General features: G+C 40.3%; 1 protein-coding gene across 4 annotated transcripts in view; it reads right to left on the reverse strand.

The window, feature by feature from the left end:
* Nucleotides 1-4,130: 4,130 nt before the first annotated feature.
* Nucleotides 4,131-25,968, reverse strand: part of ccdc88b (coiled-coil domain containing 88B) — a 47,277-nt gene continuing 25,439 nt past the window's right edge. For all 4 annotated transcript variants that reach the window (XM_069531149.1, XM_020089997.2, XM_069531152.1 and 1 more), the window contains 12 exons: nt 24,026-24,366; nt 23,681-23,840; nt 21,961-22,359; nt 19,967-20,128; nt 18,782-19,059; nt 18,413-18,556; nt 16,499-16,685; nt 12,779-12,924; nt 8,928-9,035; nt 6,954-7,105; nt 4,853-5,197; nt 4,131-4,326 (listed from right to left, as the gene is read on the reverse strand). In XM_069531149.1, coding sequence (XP_069387250.1) covers nt 4,289-4,326; nt 4,853-5,197; nt 6,954-7,105; nt 8,928-9,035; nt 12,779-12,924; nt 16,499-16,685; nt 18,413-18,556; nt 18,782-19,059; nt 19,967-20,128; nt 21,961-22,359; nt 23,681-23,840; nt 24,026-24,366 — 2,460 coding nt within the window. In that variant the 3' untranslated portion in view covers nt 4,131-4,288. The remainder of the gene's footprint in view (nt 4,327-4,852; nt 5,198-6,953; nt 7,106-8,927; nt 9,036-12,778; nt 12,925-16,498; nt 16,686-18,412; nt 18,557-18,781; nt 19,060-19,966; nt 20,129-21,960; nt 22,360-23,680; nt 23,841-24,025; nt 24,367-25,968) is intronic.

Genomic DNA, 25,968 nt, shown 5'->3' on the forward strand with positions numbered 1-25,968 from the left:
TTATAGATGAACACACTCACCTTTGGGCTAACCTCATTGAGTAAAAGCTCGCTGAAAGCACAGAGAATTTGACAGTTTTGTGAGGAGGCGAGGTTGCAGGGTCAGACACACACACATGCAGACACATACACACACACACACACTCCACTTGTTATTTTTCCACCTACTTGTATTGTGTTCCCTCTCAGTGATCCCCTCACTGATTCTGTTGCCCAGAGCAAAATATAATTAATTGAATTACACGACCACTTCTCGATCAAAGATCACCTCGCCGCTCTCTAGTCTCTGTGCCTGCCCCACCGAGGGGCCTCTGCGGGGGGAAATGCTCAACAACAATCAATGAATTACAACTTTTTATCAAACCAAAGTGAAATTTCGTGGCGTGCGCTGATTCTAAATCAGCCAGACTGCAGAGACGAGCCAGTAGGAGTTGAAAACAGCCTGATTTGGATTCACTTGATATTTGCACAGATGCAGTCACCAGAACAAAAATCGAGTGCACGTCGTCTTCATATTTCGGATGCCCAACCTGTTCAGTTAGCCCGCTAAGTGGTTTAAGTGAGGTTTTTGGTCGCTGGAGGCTCTTTAGTAAGACAGTCATTAAAATTTGATGGCTCAGGCAAGGAATGGAGGTAAACGGGCAGGGGGGGGTGCGGCTGATGAAGAAAGATATACAAGGCCAAAGAGGTGGAGAGCATCTGCTTGGATGGAAAAACAAAGGGACAAACGTTCACTGAGAAACAGGAAGAGAGAGAAGAAAAGGAGCTTTACAAGGGGACGAAGGCTAAAACATAAGATTAAAAAGTGTTTTTCGTAGATAGTTCGATGCCCCTCAGGTGCTCAATAACTATGCAGCTGAGCAGACTCTGGAGATCCAAGCGTGATGTCAGATGAGGCAGCCATCCATCATTCATCGCTTCTGGAATCAGGAGTGGAGATGACATTTAATCACTCACTTTGAACCAATACTTTTCTCTCACTACTTTGCTGATCCCTTCAAGGCTTTTTTTGGGACTGATTTTATGTTACTGCTGCTTCGTATGCTCGCGGGGACATTGCCCTCCTTCAGAACGCAGCCGGAGATCGTGCTGAATAAACAAGGGTCATTTAGGAAATGAATCACATTAGTGCTTTTTTTATTCATTCTTCTTTTCAAGTGTTCCTCTTTAAGAATTCCTTGATTATGTGCAGAGGTTCATAAATGGAGAAAATGAGCTCATGAATGCATTCACTGTGTGGACAACCGCAAGGCTCCTCCGCTGAGAATTTAAAGCTTTACCCTTCATTGTCTGTCTGTAGGCACTGTCTCTCTGTGTGCCTGAGGGCATGTGATTGTTGCATTGCACTCATAATAAACCACTGAGTGACTGGCAGAACCAATATCTTGCTATCGCTTTGCCCTGCGCTCACTCAGGCGGCTCGGTGTGCAGCCCTCATTGTGCATCTCAATTCCACAAACACAATGTTCGGAGCCGAGAGAGGGGCCTGCTTTTTGATTAATGTCACCATGACAACTACATAATTCATGAATTGTATTAGCGGTCCATTTGTCATTTGCGTAATTTGGGATGTGTGTTTGGAGAGGGCTGGCTGGAGAGAAAGAGCTACAGCCTGCCATTATCCTTAGTGTCATCTTCTGCAGCACGCGCACTCAGAAAACACAACCCTGACCAGAAACGCTGACATGTCCTCATCCTACTCCGAAGCAGAGGCTCTTTGGAAGCTGCCTGTCTTATAAGTGGACCCTTTCAGCTTCACGATGATCTCTCAGGCCTGCTTATTCAGACAGCTTCACGCTAATAGTCTTCTCTTCATCCATCTGTCCGTCTGTCTGTTGACAGAGGCCTGGCCAGCTCCACAATGACACCATTTGGTGCAACAGCGATAGGAGTTAGGGAGGATTCTCATTAAAGCGCATTTCATTTTTCCATTAGATCAATACTCGATTTACTCTGGAATCCTAAAATGAAATGGATTTTTTAACCATATTTGAGCCAGATGGTCGAGTTTCTCTCATCCCATTGTTCACTGATCAGATCTGGGGGTTTATTATTAGGTACGTATTTATGCGGCTCACTGCATAAATGCGACCTTCAAAGAGATGCCTCAAAAATCGATTGCAGGTTTATTTATAATTTAGTCTCAATTCTTTACTTTAATATTAATCTCAAATCAATTTCTGTGGCACATTTGTCTGATATGTTGATTCCAGAGATATGCTTTTGGTTGACCTTGTTTCAGAGCTAATATTCAACATGAGTACCTGGTACCTAAAAGCATCTCCTTTTTACCTTGAAGCATGTCTCGCAAAGTATGTGATCAGAACTTAAAAGTCATACTTTTTTACTTTGAATGAGCCAACTGGAGGAAGAGGTGATCAGAGGAAACAGCAGGAACACTGAACATTTCATAGTTAATCCTATGAAGGTTTATGAAAGACGAGATGAGACGCTTCTAGCACTGAATTTGAAGTAAAGTCAGCATATGAGGGCTTTTCTTCTACCTGCTCTGCCCCACTCGTTTATTTCATCCACTGCTGAACTACATTTAGATTTACTCATCTGAGAGACACTTTAATGTAAAGCAACTTATGATTGAGAGACAACAGTGAAGCTTCAGTACAGTGAGGGAGATGGAGAAAGAACAACGTGCTACATTTGTTCAATAAGACTAAGTGTAGAGGATCAGGTAAACAGAAAGTGCAAAGTGGTGGTTGTAGCAGGGTGTTAGATGTGTTAGATGAGGAGGTCCCCTTAGAAAAGATGAGTCTTCAGGAGGTTTTTGATGTTAGAAAAGGACGAACCTGCTCTGATAGCATTTCGTGGCTCGTTCCACCATCAGAGAGCCACAAGCATGCACAGTCTGGACTGTGATTGCCTTGTGTGGAAGGATTGACAATGCAAGATAATACTCTTGAGAACTGTTTGCACCTGGACATGGCTAATCTGTGGAAGTTGATGAGCAGCGCAGTGACATGGCCTTTTTGGGAGATCCTAAACCAGATGTGGCATCACATTCTGGAGCTTTTTTCAAGATCAGATATTTGCTTTCTTTTTTTTTCATTTTTGCGTGCATGGTTTGTGTGAAGGATGAAGGGTCCAGGTTGAAGGTCCTGTTGAAGGTGATGATCCTTCATCCCTGACAAACCAGCAGAGACTCATGCCAAGACTGTGAGACGCCATGCAAGTGGATTACTGGACATAAGGAAAAAATGTACAATGGAAAAGGGATTTAACACCAAACCTTCCCCATCCCATTGAGAAGATATACTGTATGTATATTTGCATGACACATTTGAAAAGTGTGATGTGAGATTCAAACCAAGAAAGCCCTTTTCCCATATTGTAGAATACTTTAAACTTTACTTTGATAATCCTGATTTCTTCTCTGAGTGTCTTTAATTGTTTCTTTACACACTCTGGATATTTTCATCTTCGTATTTACACAATGTATATATACAGCACTAAACTGACAAAGGATAAGGCTGAAGAGCTGAAAACATCAACAAATAACTGTAGAAAGTTTTTTCAGTTGATGTTTCATGTTTCATTTGAGGATTAAGATAATAAGCAGCGTGTTTGTCAAGTTCCAAGTATCTTTTGATACAGAGATGCTACTAGAGCATATAGTATGTGGATGATTAACACTGGGTCGACTGGCTGCTGTAGATTCATGACGAAAGTTAGAATTAGCTGAATAACTATTATTAGCAGAGATGGTTGGATGGTGCTCAGTGTGTCCTTAATTATTCTGAAGATGTTACCAACAAGCCTTGAAATTAAACTAAATACAGTGTTTTCTAATGTGACACCTTGAGTGTTGCGTTACAGTTAGATTTAGATACAAAGAGAAAGGTTATGATTTGGGCTAAAATTACCCTTTATTAAGTTTTATGTCAAAAGAAATGTTTTCATGAAATATATGAGTAAATGTGTGTTAAGACCAAACAAGTAGGAACTTAGTGAGTTTAATATAAATGAGCCGGTTAAAGATATATACAGATTGTAAAAATAACACGCTCAGTTTCTCTATTATTTCTGATATTATTCTAAAGTTTGAATAATGATTTATTGTCAGATTTAAAGCTTCACACTATAGACAGGTGGTTAATTCATTCCCAACTCAGCAACCCTGGTAAATTATTTATTCATTCAAAAATATTCCAAAATACTACAAGGATCTTATACCTAAACTAGTCAGACATACAAAGAGCTGTATCAAAACCGTTTTCTTGAAGCACAATATAAAACATTTGTCTTTTTAGTGGAGGCTCGACTGCAGGTCCTTCTCAGGCTGTCGCCATGTTGTCACTGGACTGTTGATTGTCTGGAAGGCAGAGAGGATCACAGAGTAATATGCACACGCACGTTTTAATTAAAAAAGTATAATCTGTATTGTGAGTGACTCTCTTTAAATGAGAGTCTTCATGAGATGACATTTGGTGCTATCACAGTTACATGAAGTGGTAACATTTCTCTCAGTGATAAAGAACACACACACACACACACACACACACACACACAAATCAGAATTGATTTACTAAATAGAATTAAACTAAAATAAAAATATCAAATGTTATCACGTCACTACCTGATTAACATTTTTATGTTCCTTGAAAAACTCCTTATTTTCTTAAAACAGAAAATAATCTCAATTTGTCCAAGTCAAAGTTAATGCCATGGAATTACAGAAAAAAAAGATAAATTAAACCCACAGTATCAAAAGGCACTATATCACTTTATACCCTGTCATTTAATGCGATAAACAATCAGACAAGTGAAAATCTGCTCAGACATCTCTTAAGTGCACAGACATAAAATCCCTAGTCATCGCTGTACTTTCTCTTGCTTACCTTTCCCTTCGTTCTCCTCGACACTCTCCTGATTGGTCAACCTTGCATCTGCTGTCTGAGGTGCACTTGTTTCGCCCCTCTCTTTTTCCCAGAGGATGGTGGACGTGTTCTGGCTGGAGCGTAGCCGCTGGCGGGGATGTGTCTTGTTGTCACCAGGACTGAACGATTGGGAAACTCCAGAGCCTCCTCGGACCAAGCCCAGCCCCCAGCCATGACGAGATCCCAGTTTACGACGGCCCCCAGAGCCTAAGCGCGAGGCTGGAGTCCCGGGGACTGAAATGTCTGGTTCTGTCTCGGATGGAGCTTTTCTCAAGGGAGAGGGAGAGACTGGAGCACTGCGGGGATCTGGAAACAGTTTGAAAGGAAGTCAGGGGTTCACAAATGGTTATTATCACTTAAATCCCATGGTTGTACTGAGGTAGTGATCTAACACTAAAGGTTAAAATCTATACGTCGACATTTTGACCTTAGCTAATCATCTGTGCCTTTTAGCAGAAAATAAGTACATAAGAACTTTTCTTTCAGTTTCAGTGACTCTGATGGTGGCAGGTGCAGAAATGAATCAAGTAAATGTGTGTAACTGTGACTCAGGTGGTGGAGCTCATCTTCCATTAATCACAGGGTTAGTAATTTGAATCCTGGCTCCTCCTGACCACATGTCAAATGTCCTTGAGCAGCACATTGTAATCCTGACAACCACTGCTGATGGCCAAGCAGCCGCGTCTGTGAGTGTATGGATTAACCAGAAGAATTGTCAAGCACCTTTTTTAAAACCTTTTATACTGCAAGTATATAAACAAGTGAAAGTTCATGGTCCGCAACCCGCATTCATGTAGTGTAGTTAAGCACATAAGTGTTCATCCTTTTAATTGTAAATAGTAACCGTGGAATTTGTTCTGAAATCCATAACTGTGCAAAATGTTATGTAGCAAACTAAGTTAAATTCCCTTTGCCTCAATGGCAAATTAAGAAAAATAATGTCTAATGCACATTTGGTCGATGCACAAGAAAGAACACATGAGAACAAAGAAAAGAGTGAAAAAAAGCAACATTTTAAAACTCATATAACAGCATCTTTTGAATAAGTTCATTGGCTTTATTGTTGCTTTTCAATAAATCTACTGACCGTGTGCAGGAGCTCATCTTTTTCTCTGACAGAGTATTACATTTGAATGTAGAATTATATTTGACAAAAAAAATTGTGATAATAATAGAGATGATACTGAAAAATAATGTGAATTGCAAAAATACTGTTTAAAATGCGTCCGTTTTTAATGTTCCTTCAAATTTGGACTGGCAACTGATATTTAAATCTCGACCAGCTGGAGCATAAAAACTGCCCTGAGACCAGTGGTTAATGTCACTTTGACAGGCTATAGAGCAGGTTAGTTTCAGGGTTAAATGCAGGTGCTATGTGAATGGTCACCACAACATAGTGAATAGAGAGGAGTGGATTTTTCGTTGGAATTGTTTAGGGCTCAAACTATTTCTCTCTCTGTTTAAAAAAAAATCTTAAATTCTCTTGTTTATTCAGCGCAGTTAAACTAGAATTTGAATTCTTTAACTCGTACTTGTCGTGTTTCCTCATCATCTTTCAAATACAACGGTTCAAATACATTTTGTGGCGATTTTCAGCTTCATTCACTTGAGAGACAATTTTGAGACCTCAAGGAACAGAGAGCCAGCAGGGAGGAGGAGGGGACCAATGAAAAGAGGGGGAAGAATAACATTTAAATGGGCACTAACAGTGTGTCAAAAAGAGAGATAAGCATGTTGATAAGCAGGTTAGGGCTTCGAAAACATCTGCAGAGGGTTTTCCTTTTTTTCCCTCTCTGTGTCTGTGGCTCGAGTTTTCTCCGTTCAACATGTGGTTAGCAGAGAACGCCAGCCTCAGTGAGTCTTGGCGCTCTACGGGGGAAGATCTGAGGGGAAGAGTGTGGTGTCAATGCCGACCACACTTTGTAGTCATGAGATGATTTGTATGCATGCCTGTAGCCTTGTGTGATGGGTTGAGGATGAGAGCATATCTTTGTGAAAACCAATGGGCTTGTGTTTGTGTGTGAGAGAGAGAAAGAGGGTTGGTATTTATGTGTGGTCTCACCAGACTGAGGTGTGTGTGTGTCTGATGTAAATTCAGTGTTGTCGGCCAGGTTTTCCACGCTGCCCAAGGCGGTGAAGAGGGCACGTCCCTCTCTTCCTCCTGCACGCGGTTTGATTAGCTTCTTCATCCTGTCTGCAATCCAGTTAGATTTCCTATGAGGACACAGAGGACAGGGACCATTTGCAAAGAGGGATGAGGTAAACTAAGAAAGTCTGTGATTGTGTGTGTGTGTGTGTGTGTGTGTGTGTGTGTGTGTGTGTGTGTGTGTGTGTGTGTGTGTGTGTGTGTGTGTGTGTGTGTGTGTGTGTGTGTGTGTGTGTGCCCGCGCGCGCCCCCCCTGGTTTTCAGGAAGCAAGAGGAGGATACCAAGTGTCACTAGTTGCATCTTGTTCACAGTGATAAATTGGGCATCATGCAGAGTTTGTTGCTTGATACAGAAATTCACTTTAAGTTACCAACTGTCATTTATCATGCTAAACAAAGCACATTAAACATGGCATCAAGGAAATCAATTTGTAAATGATATAATTAAAAAGTCATTACCATATTAAATGGTAGCACCAAGGACAGAATGCACTTTCGTGACAGCTGAACAATTTGTTCACAACAATACTAATCACTACATGTAACATTTATGGCACAAAATACTTGTCAACTGTCAAATGAGACACAGACAAGCTTCCACTGAGTGAACCGAGAGCGCTGTACTCAGAACACACAAAGGCTGTAACCTCAGCTCACCATTTTACTTTCTTATTCTGACATTCTTATTCTGACGAACATCTTTGTGAGAGCAGAGATAAATCCTCCTCCTATTATAGAGCACTACTAGACTCATTGTAGAGGAATAGAAAGAGACTGTCCTCACAGTAAGATTGAATTGAATTTAATCAAACATCAAATTCTTGTATGTTGTCAAATGACCTGAGTTTAAGGCCCTAAGAAACTATGACTTGAACCTGAACACATTTAGATTACAAGGTAGGTTGACAAAACCAAAATGAAAAATAACAAAAAATAACAGCTTTCATTCACAGTCTGGAAACAATAGAATTCATTTGAATGGAAAATTATTTAATCATCATTTAATTATTTTTGTATAGCTACCTGCAGAGATACTTGTTCCAGCCCAACAAAAGATTCAGGAGAAAAATCAAATGTTAAACTGAGGGCTGAAATATCAATATTGTTTTTTTGAGTGCAGTTATGTCAGTGCTTGCCAATTGTCATCACAATGACAAAAGTGTAAAATACCATCATTTTTTAGTATCTGTTGTTGTTTCAAGACTCAGAGGAGTGTTCCTGGATTAATACCCATCCCTATAGAGTGTACATAGTAATATTAGGAATGCCTGAGTTCAATTACCTCCTCTTTGACAGAAATATCCAAATTAAATTCCACTTAAATTATGCGATAATACTTAAATTACAAGAGATAGATAAACCTCACAAAAGTGCAAATGATGTAAAAAACTAAATTCCACCATCATTATCCCTCTTTCACTTGAATTGTTTTTTGTTTTTTTTATTATTATAACTCATTTTCTGGCCACTTGGTAGCAGCAAATAACATTGACATATGACGCCTTTTAGTTTATTTATCCAGCAGAGGTTTGTGTCCATCTGATGAATGTATGTCACATATTGACTTTTTGCTCAGTTTTTGGTCACTATCAACACCTGAGGATAATATCCAGCCATTAACCGTAGCTGCTAAATGTTCCACCACTACGCTAACTGTGTGTTTCTGTTGAGAAAATGAGGTACAGTAGTTGTAAAGAGCTTATTCACTGACAACAGCTATGGTATAGTTCTCACTTCAGGGATATACGTCAGTCATCAGCTGGATTTTTAACTTGACTGAAGTTGGATTAAACTCTCTCTGCTCTCTCTGATCCTCTCTCTCTCTCTGTCTCGCTCTCTCTATATATACTGTATATAGATATAGATATATATAAAATACTTATACAGTACTTGGCCTTAGTGGTTGGAGGATGCATGCTTGGCTCAAGGACTCTGTACTGATCCATAATCTTCTCCACCAGCTTCTGCTTCTCCCGACGGAGCTCGCTCAACTTCTCCCTGAGGGAAAACATGTGAAGCATCAGAATAAATCAGCTGAGACGAGCATAAAGAAAAAAAATTTGTAGGACAGTCTGTTTGATTCATTTCATGCATTTATTATCAGTGTGAGTAGATTCAGTGTTTAACATGGCTGATGGTGTGTGATTTAGTCCATGCCTATAAACTGGCTGCTGTGAAATAGAGCCTGCTGTGCTGTTTGATCTGGATCCTATGATCAGATCAGAAAAGAGGCTGCATGTGGATGTTAATGGTCATACAAGGGTTCAGAGTTCCATCTGTGGTATAGATAAAAGTGGAGCAAGACACTGATGAGAAATCGTCTGCAGGTTCAGCACACAAAGTCTGTGACTGTCAAGCTGACCGTTGGTTACTGAAACGTTGTGGGTAGAAAAGATCAGGGATGTATCATCGGCAAAGCAAAGGTCACGAATAGAAAATAAAATGTTTCGGTTAATATCAAGGTCTTGGTACATTTTGAGCCACGCTAACAGCCTGGTTTTAAGGATGGCAATGTTGGATCCGTCCAAGACTTTGGTCCAGACTTGAACTTCTCAACTATTGGATAGATTTCAAGAAAATGCTTTTGTAGAAGAGAAAATAGATGCAAAGTCTGGTTGTGCAAATTGGCTTATCTTGAAAGGAAACTGTCGTCCTAGCACATGTTTTTTTTTTAATAACACACATGTATCATTTGGTGCAGTTTAGATTAACTGTTATTTGTTGTTAATACCAAAGATAAGAGGCTCTAAAATCAGGAAAGTTTCCTCTAGCGCCACTGTGAGGTTTTCAATAAAATGTCTCATTAACATAATTTGCCTTGAAAATTGTCGATTTTATACTTAAGAGCTTATCAGCAGGCTCAGCTGTACTTTGTGAACATGGTAAAAAAAATACCTCTTTAGCATTAGTATATTAGCATGCTGACTTTAGCATTCAGCTCAAACTTCCACACTCCAGCCTCACAGAGCTGCAGTCACTGCTGTGGGCCTTGTTTTCACATTTAGGAAATGGCAAATCCATCTTATAACATGTTTTCTAATTCAATACTATCAGCTCTGGTTATTTCTGTGCTCAGATCTGTGCAGTATCGCCTCTTTAAAATCCTCCTTTTAGGTATCAACATCAACTAAACCAAGTGATCAGATTGTAGGAGATCAGTATCATTTTTATGAAATAAGAATGACATCAGAATTTAATCAAGCGCCCTTGAAGGCAGGTTTGATTCATTATATGAAAACTTATGATGCCGCCACATGTTTGCTCACTGGATTCACAACAATTCTTCCAAAGTCTATTGCACCAAATGAATAAATATTTCAACAGACAAAAACTAAAATTACCTTCTTGCTGTCCTGACTCAAATACGTGGTGAAAGTATTCAAGTATAACTATATAATGTAATTGGTGTCTTTGGGAGTCTTAATGACTCTGACCTTTGGCACAACAAAATCTAATTAGTTTAACCTCAAGTCGAAGAACATTTGTGCCAAATTTGAAGAAATTCGGCCGAGGAGTTCCTGATGTATAATGTTCAATGTTCAAGAGTGGGGTGGACGGATGGACAACCACTAAACATAATGCCTCAGGCCACAGCTGTCACTGAAGCAGAGACGTAAAAATACAAGAAACTGCACAGATGCAAAGGAGCCACGATGCCTGTGATGTGCCTCACCTGATGAAAGTGTAATGTTTGTGAGGCATCTTATCTGAAATGTACATACAACTACACATATACCTTTATACTTCTGCACCAGTGCAGTGTTCATGTTGTCTGTCTATCCATCCCATTACTGTGAACACAATATCTCGAGAAAGCCTTGGGGGATTTTTTTCAAACTTGGGTTTAACATTTAGTTGAAGACAAGGATGAGCTGATTAGATTTTGGAAGTCAAATGTCACTCAGACATGAGTCTCGAAAAAAATGTATGTAGGCAGAAACTTTGTCAAAGGCATACAGCTGCATGGTGGTCATTCTACTTCTAATCTGAATCATGCAGGACATGTAATATTTGATTGATTGTATTGTATTTATTTACATCTAATTAAGCATCACATGGATTCATAAGTAACACCGTCATTACACTGCAACTGCAATCTTATCTTTCCATGATTCCAATGCCAAACACAAAAAGAAGCTGAACATCAGCCTCTGTTCAGTCTATGATTCACCTTCGCTTAATTTTCAATTCCTGTTTTTCTCAGCAAGCTGGCTTTGAGATAATAACATCTGCCCCCTTCTAACCCCCACATCCTATTTGGACTGGTTTGGTTAACATCCTCACACCTAATGAACCACACTGCAGTTTATTGGCTCAGGACAGAGACATGCATTTCCTACTCAAATATGTTGAACTGCAGGAATGAACACTCCAGTTCGAATAATGTGCTCTTAAATGAACTGTATGCTATTCTTCCTGGACTTCAGGTGTTGGTTTAATAATACCTTATCAGAAATTTCAGAAGAAAATTACTGATCAGAGAATCTGGTAAGGTTTTGTTAAAAGCTCTTCAAACAATGCATTAAACCTGTTTACCATTGCTGGATTTTTCTCCTGACTCTGAATACAAAGATTTTGGCCATGTACAGGTTAATAACTGTATTTGTGCGCATACTGTAGTACTAAAAATATGCATTATTTCCCAATTACTGCAGTACCTCTTTTCACCTCTTTGAAATGCTCCATTCTAGCTCTTGGCAAAAGTACGTAAAAACAAGTTGCATCTTGCGTTTGCACCCATTGTTCTGGCCACCAGGGGGCCACACAGCAAGCTATAAAAAATAGACTGTATATGAAGATGGGACAACGTGTCTCCACTTCCTCAAGCTATGCACGAAGGAAGCGAAAATATCCTGGATACAAACACTGCCATCGTGTGCATTTGGAGTCAGCACAGTCGCAGTCATGGGATGGGGCCATTTTTGCGAGATCCCACTGATACATGCACTTGACCAATCGTCAACCAGTCTCAGGATATCATGATATTTCATAGGAGTGCACCATTACCACATGAAAACCTCTAACCATATACATTAGTTTATACATTTTGTGTAACCCTGTGTATCTTCTGTCTTTTTTATACTGGTGTGCTGATATAGACTGAAAATGAACCTTGATTTTGTAGGTCTGAACAATTCGGTGGTATTTTAGATTTAGATAGCACTTGGATTTTATTAGTGTTTCTGGTGTGGGAGGCTACAGACCCCTTAATGTGCAGAACCAAACTTTGTCTTTAAACACTGAAATATGGAATATTATTGTGACATTTGAGTGAAGACAAAAAATGTTCTTTCCAAAAATGAAAAGATTTAATTTGTGTGACATCTGACTCATAAGATTTGAAAGGAGGAAGCAGCTCTGCACATTCACCTCTAGTTCTGGATTAATCTGCTATTAGCTGCTATTAGTCATTTAAAAGCACGGCTGCTGAGTGCTGTTGTACTGTGAAATTGTCTTTACATAAGTGTGATTTTATGAACATAACAGGAGCTCAGACAATGTTCTACTGAGTTTCAAATGGTAAAAAAATGAGATTTCTCTAACACAGCTACATGAAATGCTCCTCCATGTTGCTACAATTTAAGCAACACATTTCAGATACTTTGTTGTAAAAGCGATTCCCTCTTCAATCTGCTGCAATTTTCACAGCAGAAATTCTCAGCGAAACAGAATCATCTAGTGTGTGTGTGTGTGTGTGTGTGTGTGTGTGTGTGTGTGTGTGTGTGTGTGTGTGTACTGACTGGTACTCCTTCTGCTGGCAATAGTGCTGGTCACGACGCTCCAGGCTCTGCTCCAGTAAGGCCCGGTTCTCCTTCAGCAGACCCTGGTTCTGCTCTGCTAACTGTCGGTTCTCCTCCTCCATGTTCCCCTTCAGCTGGGTCAACAGCTGCACATGGAAAACCAAATCAAATCATGAATGAATCCTCAAGATAGTGTGTGTTTCTGTGTTCGCTAGTACACACCTACATTGACAGAAAGCAAAGCAGACAAGAGAAGAATGTGAAAAATGACATAGAAAAAACAGTGGAAGAACAAGGATCTCTCTAACTCTCTAGTGAATCATCGCTAACAGAGAAGCAGTTAGAAGTGTGACTCTCATGTTACTGTCAAAGCCACAGAAACAGGAACAAAGACTCACTAGATGTCATCTGTATCAATGGGAGCATTGGTCAAAACTGACAAAAACAAGGAGCGGCGTGCTCACCGGTGGTGAAATGCTACAAAGTACATTTACTTCAATACTGTTCATGTGTACTTTACTTCAGTAGTTCTAATTTCAGATACTTTTCCCTTTTATGCCATTACATTAATCAGAAAATATATAGAAATACTTTCTACTCCTCTACATCTTTACAATGCATTGTGTCACATGTTTTTCTTCACGTTTTTTAGTAAGTAACCAATAACAAGTGAGGAATTGGTCCACTGATCCAAGAAGATTAGAACCCGCCTCCTGCAGCAGCAGCATCACTGATGAAGAAGAAACACTTGAAATGGATTTGGAAGAGGCCACTGCCAACAGTCAGCCATAGTGATGTAGTAAACAGTTGCATTACTTTTAAGACTTTACGTATCTTTAAAAGCAAGTATTTACTTTCACTCAAGACGAAAAGTGGTACTTTTACCTCACTTGAGTATATTTTTGCCTATTTATTTGTACTTTTACTGAAGGTATGTACAGTATAATCAGAGGGAAAAGTAAAAGATGCTCTTTAATCCTTTCTCATCTTTAGGGATGTTTGAGCTTAGAAAACACCCCAAGAATTCCTTAAAAGCACAAGCCTCTGAAATCTGAGGATTATTATTAAACTCCCCCTCGAAAGTACGGCCACATCTTCATTTGTGAATCTGTTTCCAAATATTTTTCCAACACTCAGTCCGGTCGAGTCTGTCTGTCAGCAGCTTCAAGAGGTTAATTGTGATCTTACACACACTCCATGTTGATCTTTTTCTTTTTAATTGCCACCTTTCTACTTCTACATGTCCCCCCTGCAAACAGTATAATTACAGTCCAAGCTGTCTGATTTTCAGGGCCCAAAATAAACTACCAACACTAAATCTTCCATTGAAACACACAGGGATGCTGATACTTAAATATTTTTAGTTAGTGCTGGGTGATATCATACAATTTTGTTTCAACCTAATACCAAGCAATAGCAGGACTGAGATTGCATATATTAATTCCACTAGTGTACATTTAATTGTTTAAAGAAACTAAAATTATATTTAAAAAAATGATTAAACCATCTTAACAGGGGAATCTGTTTCTATGTGCTTCTTATTTTTCCTGCATTAATCTGCTTCCAGTTGGATGAGATGAAAACTAATACCCCCCCCTCTGCACAGTAAATTTGAAGCTACAGGCAGCAGCTTGTTAGCTTAGCTCAGGGATCAGGGCGACACAATTAACCTGACTCTGTTTGAAGGTAAGGAAATCCACCTACTAGAAGTTCACAATTTAACATTTTGTATTTGTTTAATCCATGAGTGTAAAAATGAGTAGTTGTGGTTTTCTGGTGAATTATGAGCTGAGCTATTTCTTGGCCAGGTGCAGTAACTTGATGGGGTCTCTTCTGGTTCTCACACAACTGCTCCGAGCCAAATAACACAATGATAACATGATAATGAGCTGTGGAGGTGCAGGTGGGTGGACTTTGTTACCTTTGGCTCACCTGCTACGGTACATATTTACCATACAGACATGAGTGTGGTATCAATTCTTATGTAATTCTTGGAAAGAAAGAAAGTAGAAGAATAACAATTCCCTTAGGTCAGTATTGTGGGCAGCACGGTGGTACAGGGGGTGCATCGCAATAAGACGGTTCTTAGTCCGATTCCTGGGGGAGTTTCACTGCTCTCCCTGTGTCTGTTTGGGTTTTCTCTGAGCACTGTGGCTTCCTCCCACACTCCAAAGACATGCAAACTGGGTTTAGGTTAACTGAAGACTGTAACTTGTCGCAGGTGTTAATGTTTGTCTCTCTATGTTGGCCCTGCGATGTTCAGCATGTAGCCCGCCTCTCGCCCAATGTCAGCTGGGATTGACTCCATGCTGGAGTGTAAGGATGGATGGATCGATGGATGGAGGGGTGGATGGATGGACAGACGAGTGGACAGACCGATGTATATATGGATGAATGGGTGGGTGGAGGGGTGGATGGCTGGATGGACAGATGGGTGGACAGACAGATGGATAGATGGATGGATAGGTGAGTGGACAGATGGATGGATGGATGGACGGTGGATGGATGGACGGATGGACAGATAGATGGATGGATGGGTGGGTGGATGGATGGGTTGGTATTGTCCTAAATTAAAGTTGTGTTGTTTCCACCAAGTGACAGTAATCCAAAAAATCCAAACAAACTAAAATTACCATCCTGTGGTTGATGCCTCTAACAACCAGTGCAATTTCAGTCTACATACATCTGACCTTTGACCTTTGACCACTGAAATCTGATCCGGTGATCTTTGGTTCCAGGTGTTGCAGAATTTGAAAGGATCCTCCTGAGGTGTTCTTATGATGACATATTCAAAAAGCAAATAAGGGTTTTGTGAGGTCACCAATCTATTCAGTTCATCCTTGAGTCGACTAAATGTTTGTACCAAATTTGAGGAAACAGCCACTGGCTTGGAAGCATACAAAGAGTCTGTTTGGTTTGTGCCTTGAATTGTGGGATCATTTTGTGCCTCTGCCTTTTCTTACATATAATCAATTTCTACACACGTCAACAGTCCAAACGTCCTTCACCAGCATTTAACAGCAGCAGTGGTTTCACAGGCAGCTGGATGAAGCAGCAGAACAAAACATCTGCTGCTTGACTTCTTGAACCCTTTTACTGGAAGTCACTCTCTAACTGTTTCATCCCTCAAACACTCCGGTGAGTTTCCTTAAAAGATGTTTTCAATATTCAGTGCTTGTTTGACAGCATTACATGGATGAGTAGATTCTACTCTGAAGGCAAAAGACGTCCCTGCTCCTTATTAGCTACTTGGTATTCATTTTCTGTTTGGACCAATACATCATTTTTTCTGATATGTCGAGCTGAAATTGGGTTTGTATGAAATGTTTGAAATCAGTCTCTGTTCCCCACTGATGATGTGATGTATTTTATCTATGTAAAATACTGTCTGTAAAAACTGCAATGAAATCCTAATAAAGAATCGAACTGCCCAATAACACTTAAAATAAATTGTTTCAAGATGTTAATGTATGTGAATGTTTCCACTGTGAAGTAATAAATCCCTTTTTTGCATGTAAATAGTCAATGTGCAGCATGAATGCAAAACACTGGTGTGTATCTGCAGGTGTGTAATGGCGTTCCTGTGTGTGTGTGTGTGTGTGTGTGTGTGTGTGTGTGTGTGTGTGTGTGTGTGTGTGTGTGTGTGTGTGTGTGTGTGTGTGTGTGTGTGTGTGTGTCTGTGTCTGTGTGTCTGTGTCTGTGTCTGTGTCTGGTTAATACCTGGTACTGGCTGGTGAGGCGGGCGTTGCTGAGGTCCAGGCTCTGGTTGGTTTCCCTGAGGGCGCTGAGCTCACCCTCCAGTCGAGTCCGCTCCAGCTGGGAGGTGCTCAGCTCCACTCTCAGCACTGAGCCCTGAGCCAACAGCTCCACCTGCATTGCCAGCCACTCCTTCTGGTGGGCCTGCAGCCTGCAACACCCACACACAGTGGACTTTCAATTACCACTGTCACTGTTATGCTAACGGAATTTCAAGTAGCTTCATGCGATGAGTCACGTTCAACCTGTAACACATTCATACAGCACACTGAGGGGGAGTTTGGTTACAGTGTCTTGCCCAAGGACACTTCAAAAGCATAATGGAGGAGCCAGGGATCGAACCATCGACAATCTGATAACTGGACGACCTGCTAAAAACCAACAGATACATTTGACATCATTTCAGACAAAATAATTGAACACATTGTGGAGCATCAATCCGTGCTGACAAAACAGTGACATGGTAAAGGTAAGTAATCACCTAGTTTTATTTTGTAATGGGATGAGACTCTTCATGATCACTGTAGGGGAAATTAATTAATATTAAGTAATTAATTTTGTTTTCCAATGTGGATTGTGTTTTAAACACTTTTAACGGACATAGAGCTCAACAGAATCAATCTCCACATGTGGCTGCAGAGGGCGCTGCTGCTCAATAACAGTTAGATAATGTTGTTTTAAAGAGTATGGTCAATAAAATGGGTGATGTCTTCAAAAGTCTTGTTATAAAGCAGATTATTCACATAAGAGAGGCTAGAACTATTTGTTGTTGGGTTGTTTTGTCAATCTCTGTCCACTTGAAGGCAGCAGAAACAACAACTAAACATTACACTGACATAAATGAATCTATAATGTTCTCAACAATCAGATGCACATTTACTCTTCCAGGAGAGAAGAAGCAAGAATGTCATTCAGTTGGAGACATGTTATTGGATGCCTAATGAGTGTAGGTGCAATATTCTCTCTCAATTTTAGCTTTAGCAACTTTAGCATTTTTGCTCTCTCCTTCCTGAGGCAGATGAAATGTAAATCAGAAGCACTTGTAACTGTTTTCACGTCTGATACTTAAATAGAAAATGTTTATTACCATATATACAATACAACAATATTCACTCATCTGAAATGAATGTGTGGTATACAGAGGTCTTCAGTGTTGTGCAATAGAATATTTTAGAAAATTATTCCTAAAAACCTTTTTTATGCCTCCACGCCAGCGACAGCCAGAGGATGGAGAAAGAATTTGCTTTTTGTTTTTAGTTGTCTGCACTTCTGTCTGTACATACATGAACGCCATATCTCAATGCCTTGATGGAAGGTCATCAAATTTGGTACAAATATTCACTTCTACTCAAGGATGAAGTGATTAGATTTTGGTGGTCAAAGGCCAAAGTTCAAGGTCACAGTGACCTTGTGAATGAGATATCTCTGGAACACCATCAAGGAATCATTTCACATTTGGTACAAAGCTTCACTTGAACTCAAAGATGAACTGATTCGATTTTGGTGTGTAGTGGTTAAAGGTCAAGGGACCTTTATACGAAAAAAAGTATGTAGCAATATGTACACAGAAACTGCATGGGTTGGCAGAATCATACAACTGCAGTGTGGTAATTTTAGTTTTGCTTTTAATTGTGGCTCCTCTGTCTCTGTTTTGTTTGTTTTGTTCACTGTGGATCCTCAGCATCGAAAGCCTCTCTATATTCCTATCTGTATATTTGCATTCAAACCGATGCCTGTGTTGCTTATCATAATTCATATATAGTAGACGGGTTAATGCTGCTGTTCCCTGTATTCAAATGAACGTGAGAGTGAGAGTGAGTGGCAAGAAAGAATGATCCGATCTCATGAATATGATGCAGGAGCGACTGAATTCCTTACCTCACGTTGTCTTCTCTCAGCCTTTCCAGCTCTCGTTTTCCCTCCAGTCTCCTCTGGGCCTCTGCCTCCATCTTCTCTCGCTCCATCTTCATCTCCCGCTCTCTCTCCTCCATCTGGGTTTTACCGTCCAAGAATTCCTTGTTCCTAGGGATTGTAAAGACAACATTCACCCCCAACAAAAAAACATGACTTTATGAAAGAAAGAGACTCTGTATATTTTAGGGTTTTTTGTGTCAGTGGATTTGTGTGTTGCTCCTTTGTGTTTCTCTGGTCTCGGTTCCTCACAAATAATACTCAAATCTCTGCTGCAGTGAGAATTGAATGTGTTTCACAAGAGTCTAATTTAATGCAGCCAGTGTGTGTTTGTACCTGGCCTCCAGCTCCCTGTGCTGGGCCTCTAGGTTGCGGTTATTGCTCCTCAGTTGAGAGTGCTTGTCCAGCAGCTCCTCCAGCTCCACCTCCTGCCGCTGCTGCAGCGCCGTCATCCGCTCATGGTCCCGCCTCAGAGCCTCCATCCTCGCCACCATCTCCTCCCGCTCACGCGCCCACACCTTAGACTCGGCCTCCAGGGTCGCACTCCGGGCCTCGCCCTCACTGCAGCATGCAAGCAAAGCTGAATGCTGGGAGCTCACTGATGCTTGGTCCATCTAGGTTTTTTTGTATGTAGTACAAAACAGAGAAAGCATGTCTGTAGTTGTGACAATTAAAGGCTTAACAGAAAGTCAACAACCCATAGATGTTTAACTTTAGGTTAATTGACCTTCTATTACCCACTGTTATATACATTACATTTTCCGGGTGTTAGTAATTGGCTTTTATTTCCTTTGGGGCAAACCTCTTTCTTCTTTAGACTGCATATAAAGATGGACGACACAACCACTCCCCAAAAGTGAAGCCAAAGCTTCTCGATAGCCACCTGGTATCTGGCTGTAATATAGTTCATAAACTCTGCCTTCTCCATGTTAATGGATGGGACATAGACCAAACTATAAAGTTAAAGTACACATCAATTAAATCTTTCTCACAGATTGTTTCTTTCGTTTAAGTGAGTTGTTATTACACTTATCTAAATCTTCCCCATAAGTTTTTGTTATTTGATGCTTGGGGTGAAATGTCAGAGAGACTGACTCATTATTGGTGCAGCGAGTGAATCAGCGAGACATCGCTACTGCAGCACTGTACACAGATTGCTAAAATGCAGACTCCGACTGCAAATAACAAGATGTCAGTGTTTGGGTCTGAGATATTTTGGCTTCATTTCTGGATAGTGGGTGGAAGTAGAGATGCATTGTCCATCTTTATATGCAGTTTATGGTTTCTCCCTGTTACCAGTCTTTATGCTAAGCTAACTTGCTGCTGTCTTCAAATGCCTCTTTACATTGCATACATTATAATTACATTATAAATGTTGCCTCTCCAATCCTTCAACAGTCTAAATTTAACACAAAAAGTAGCTGTGCTTCAATTTAGACAAAAATAATGTGGGTAAAAATTTCAATATGTTCTGTTTCCAAGTTCAGACATAATCAGACAGAGAGTATCTGTCTGTCTAACCTGCAGCTGGGTGTTGAGTGTCTGCAGTCGGGTGCAGGACTCCTGCAGGCTGAGCGAGTGCCGGTGCAGAGCCTCCAGCTGCTCCTTAAGGTGCTCACATGTCTCCTGGGACTGGGACAGACGCGACATCAAGGCCTCCTGTCCTGCAAGCGCCACTGCTTTCTGTGGGAGAGAAAAATCCCTTTTGTTCACAGCCATGTTCAACAGCAGCTGTGTATAAGGCTCTGCTACCTTTGGCGTAACACACAGGGCTCACAGCTATAATCAATCAATCAAATTTCGTTTCTACAGCACCTTTCATGCAGGTTAGTGCAGATCAAAGTGCTTCACAAGTAACTGACGAGCCAAACATAAGACAAAACAAATAAAATGCTGACAATTACATTATATATATAAAATTGATTTTAAAAGCTATAATAACAATAGACGCAAACAGACATTAATAAATAGAAGACTCAATTCAATAAAAAGCAAAACATGAGATGAGACAGATTGGAAGTTGAATTTTGTAAACTTGCTGAAGGTATGGAACCTGCTGTTTATCCAAACTCGGAGTGAACTTGCAGCACAGCACACAGCACAATTAATGTGAATATTTTTAGTACTGGCAGAGCGACAACACGCTTCATGCATCCATTGTCCCCAGAGTCTGCAGCTCAGCTATGTGTGTCATAGCTCTTTATTCACTTTGGAGTTTGTCATATTTTCCACCAGCACCTGGCCCAATCATGCAGCTTCACAGGGGATCTCTACTTTTATTTAGTGATCAAAGTTTTACTCTCTTTTTAGTTTCATTTTTATTTCCATTTGATGCTGCGTTTTAGAGGGAAATATTGTACTTTAATTCTGCTGCTTTCATCTGGAAGCTACATTTATTAACTATTACAGAGTTTAAGATTTTACATTTATTGTTCTGCATTATAAATGACTCTACTTTGTTGAGGATTAAACCAGTAGTTTGAGATATTTAGCTTGTGATGCCACACAAAAAGTCCTGTTGTCACCATCAAAGGGGAATTCTGTCATTTTTCTGGGTCCTATATGATTTTAAATGTGGGTGTGTAAACGAATAGTATTTGGGAATTGGTCCAGTGGATCCAGTGGCTACAATGCAATCTTATAGGGCAACTGCGCCATGTGAAATGTCCACTGAACTTTTTTTTTCACAGACAAAAGGCTTGAAAGTCTGGCAACATTGCACATGCCTTGCTAAACATGAAGACTCACTCCCAACCGTACAGCTACTACAAGAGACGAGGAGACAAACAAAGAGGGGCAACAAGCAGAGGAAGGTCAACCAGATGCTGCTGGTGTGTTTCCCCCAATTTCATGCTTACTATCCTGTCAATACTGGTGAAAAGTAAGAAAACATATCTGAAAAAAATTAATTCATAGTTGTTGCAGTGGCACTTTGAGCATTCCTATATAGACATGTGTACCTACACTTTGTTGTGGGTGGAGCCAGGAATTGAACCCTCAAGGTGACAGCTTTGCATCATATGTCCTGATGTAAACCTTTAAATCCTGACTAATTTAATGCAGCATAATACCAGATGAGCAAAGCATTGAATGAAATTCCTGACCTTGGCAATGGATGTTATGGCTAGATGTTTGTGTGTGTGTGTGTGTGTGTGTGTGTGTGTGTGTGTGTGTGTGTCTGTGAAGGAGAAAGAAAGAAAGACATAGTAAGAGAGTAGAAGCAAGAGAGCAGGAGCGGAGATAAGGAAGATTAACCGTAGCCGATGTGACATTATAAAAACTGATGAGCAGAGATAAAGCAGTAGCTTTGGAAATAAAGTGCTGCACTTGTGGGAGTGTACTTTGAGCTGATAGTCATCAAACATCCCCAGAGCAAGAATTTCAACATAATATAGATCATTTTCCATGCGCAGCAGTTGGACTGATCCACATTGACAGCCTGTAAATTTGATTCAAAGTCCGACACCAGCACACAAATCTTACTCACAGACTTACATTCAATCGCAGATACACACCTCTTTTTCCAGCTCTGTCAACCTCTCACTCAGCTGCCGCTCTGTTTCTCCTGTGGCAGAATCATGAGTCACAGAAAGGTCATGACCTTTGCTGGCTCCATGGGATTGATCCAGAGCTGACGTCTCCTGGGCGAGTGTCTGACAAAGGTGGGTCTTGTTTGACGAGTCTGCATTTGAATTAAACGTAGTGTCCACATCCATACTTCTTCTTTGCTTTTCCACCTGGAGAAGAGACTCGCTCTCCTTAAGGCACCGGGAGAGCGACTCTATTCTCGTCTGTGATTGGCTGAGAGATTCCGTAGCCGCCTTTTGTTCAGCTTCGGTTTTTTGTAGTTTCTGGCTCAGACGATCAACTTCAGTGGACAGTTCCTGAAAATGTGCGTGCTCATTGGAAAGGTCCTGGTAAGAGAGAGAAATATGACACAATACGTTGTTCAAAGTTTAGAATCTGTGGAAAATAGAAAAACACAAATCTGGGTGATAAATCACGATAAATGTCACATTATTATTTCTTTGTAGTTTAAAGACTGATTTTTGCTCCTGAGTGAAGGTTGTGGTTCTAAACTCTTCTTTATGGACAGAGAAGGATAAATAACAAAACATATGAGGCAGAATATTAAAAGTACAATATGTAACTTATTACATATTGCTGCTATGGGTTTCTCCATCAAATCATACAAAAGACCTTGTTTCATGACATCATGAAGCAGAATGGAATGATGGGAGTTGTTGTCTTCTTCACCACTGCCGATGAAAATCTACTTAACTGACTCATTTAAAAGACGACCAAAATCTAAGAAAACATGTTTTCATAGAATTGTGCTTGTTTTTAAGTTTTAAAATGGACCAATGTTCATATTATCATTTAATTTATGACTGAGCTCCATGCTGCATACTAATTACATGCAGTAATGTTCACTGACCAGAAATTAATCTGCACAGCCATGAATTGATTTACTGGCTTGACAGCCATCAATCAGACTGTGACTTTGGCTGCAGCCAATTAAAGAAGAACAGAGACATAATAGTTTGTTGTTTGTTTTGATTGAATGACTCAAGTTTATCATCATCATTTAGTGTCATTGCTGGCAGCTATAGAGCAGCAGAACGGTCATTGTTGCACGTTTAAAGAATGAAGCATTGCATTTCGGGATTGTTATAAGAAAGATTTTGATTGTACAACACAGAGCAGAAGATTCACACTTCGTGACACCTTAGCTAGTGGTAATCAACACTGTGCACTGTGTGCTTAACAGGGTGTGATCTTAGTTATAATGTTGGGTTCCTGTGGATGTTTTAAGTTTTTCCACCTTCATCACACACTGCATTGCATTGTGTGATAATGAACGGTGAAAATCCAGAAACTGTGTTATGCAAACTGCACTTTTTCTTTGAATGCAGACGTTTATTGCCTTTTCAGTATGAACAGACTGAATTGATGTGCAGCTTGTGTGACCTATAGACCTTATGATACAGAAAAAAAACATAACAAGGAAAAATGCACAGTGCAGAGATAGATACCATATATAACGGACTTCTATTACTATGAATTTATGTCATAAAAAAAATCTCAGTTTCTCAGTTTAAAGAAGTAATTCCTGCTGTCTGGATAAAGGTAGACACTGAGTTTAGCCTCCATTACAGTCCTGCAGCAGTGATTACTGTCAGTGACTATAGTACCACACAACACAGATACACACATGCACAACCACACACACACCTGGGACAGTGAGCTAATCTTTGCCTGAGCGTCTGTGTATTGCTCCTGCAGCTGCTGTTTACCCTCCTCCATGCTGGTTAATCGAGTGCTCAGGTCTTTCTCCAGGTCTTGCAACCGAGTGCAGAGCTCCATGGACTCAGACAGCTGCTGACACACATGTCTGCGAACAGAAACACACACACCAGAGGCAACACAGGCCAGACAGAGGGTCAAGTGAAGAAAGAGTTGACATTATAGGTAAATGCACGGTGCAGCCAGTAGCTCTGTCAGAAGCCTTGTAGAGTTAAGTGCGTGCCTCAGCTCTTGATCAGGGTTAAGTGTGTCTATAGGAAAGTGTGTTTGCACCTGTGCTCTGCATCCAGAGCCCTCGCTCTCTGGTTGCTGTGCTCCAGGGCCAGGGTCGTACTCTCCAGCTGCTGCCTCAGTCTTGCTGCCTCCCTCTCTCTCTGCCTCCCCTCCTTCCGCTGGCCATCCAGCTCCAACTGACACACCTCCTTCTCCTGCTCCAGCCGCGAGGCCTCCAGCAGCGCCTGGTCTCGTGCCCTGGCCAGCGATTCAGCCTCCAGGGTGGCCTCCCGCAGCTCTGCCTCCAGCTCCTCCTCCCGACGGCGAGAAGTCTCTAAACTGCGTCCCTGGCGTTCCAGCTCTGTTTTGAGAGTCTGGGTGGTGAGCTCCAACTGGTCACTCTGGTTAAAGAGGGAAAATGGATGAGACAAACAACACAAACAAACAGACATAATATGATGGACATGATGGTATTTACAATAACACAAAAACTAACAGATGTTCCAAGAAGATTTTAGTTTAATATAAAATTAAAATAAATACAATTTTAACAATAAGTGACACAGCTAAAAATAGGATCAATAATTAAGGCCACAATCATGAAATTAAACTGTATATAAAAGAAGACCTGAAGAATTCCCCACAAATGCTATCAAAATATATTGAAAAACACATTTTCTATTCTAATATTTTAATATTAGCAAATCAACACAAAGGTTGTGTTTGGTTGTAATTCAGTGGATGATGTGAGATGATTTTTCATTTTCTATTTGGGTTTAATTCATCACTACAGCTGAAAAAAGAGGTAGAGTCATGTTTCATTTAACACACAGTGTTATAATGAATTCAGACTGTAATTCTTGTTCTGTGCTCAGAAATTGAAGTCAACGTTAAATATAATAATAAATTGCTTTGTTTTATGAAATGTAACATTTTAATTGGGTGCTGATAAACAAATGGGTTATATTATTCCAACACCGAATTGATAGCAGAGTATTTCCTCTGCTATAATATTGAGAGAGTGGTTTGTTGTTTTATAGTTGACACAGTATTCCACAGTTTTTCATCTACATATATTGTGTTTGGTTAGATGAGAATCTCTTGCTGTGAAATAATTAGGTCAGAAAGGAAGAGGAAATATTTGGCAGACAAAAGTTGGAATCATTATAACAGAATCATTAAAGTTCATTTATTTATCCAAATACAGAAAGATAATTACAAAATATAAAAAAAATAATTTGAGTTTGAAAATAAAAAATATTGTATATCAAAAGGCACCATTTTACTACCTAAATGATGTATATTTGAATTTTTACCCCAGAAACACAACCTGCTTTGGCCGAGTCAAACTTATTGCCATGGGACTACAGAAATAAACAAGAAAATTCCTCCAGAGTAATTTTTAATGTGTGCCTAGTGCTTGCTGCCGGGTCCAGAGACTGTTTCAGTTTGAGACAGAGAGAGACAGACTGGCTGGTTTAAGAGAGAGAGTGCGAGAGAGACTGTGCTTTTTCGAGAAATTGAGAAAGAGAGTAAAGGAGAGAGACAGAGTGAGAGACAGACAGACAGACAGAGAGAGAGAGGCTTTTATTTAACCTCTCGCATGTCAATCAAGCTCTACCACTTCATCATGATCCAGGTTAGAGAGAGAGAAAAGAGACATAGAGAGAGAGAGACAGAGGGAGAGAGAGAGAGGACCCAGTGTGTTTCTGAGTCGGTTTTGATCCCACAATCATTGAATCATTGTACATGTGAACTACCTACTAAACTAGACCAAAAAGTTGGTAAATAGCTGTGACAGTTGTTATTTTAATCATTTCAGCTGTATCCATCCGGCTCTGAGTGTGTATCACGTTGCCATGGAAACTCACTCACTGATTGCTGCACCCTGTGCAGTGCATTAGGTTTCTGTCCTCTTACTGTCTTTGCATTTTAAAAAAAAGAACCTATTCATGCTTCCTGGTAACATCCTGTAACTACCTGCAGGCTTTTATTTTGAAAAT

The sequence above is a fragment of the Paralichthys olivaceus genome, chromosome 9 (assembly GCF_024713975.1).
Source record: "Paralichthys olivaceus isolate ysfri-2021 chromosome 9, ASM2471397v2, whole genome shotgun sequence".
Classification (NCBI taxonomy): domain Eukaryota; kingdom Metazoa; phylum Chordata; class Actinopteri; order Pleuronectiformes; family Paralichthyidae; genus Paralichthys; species Paralichthys olivaceus.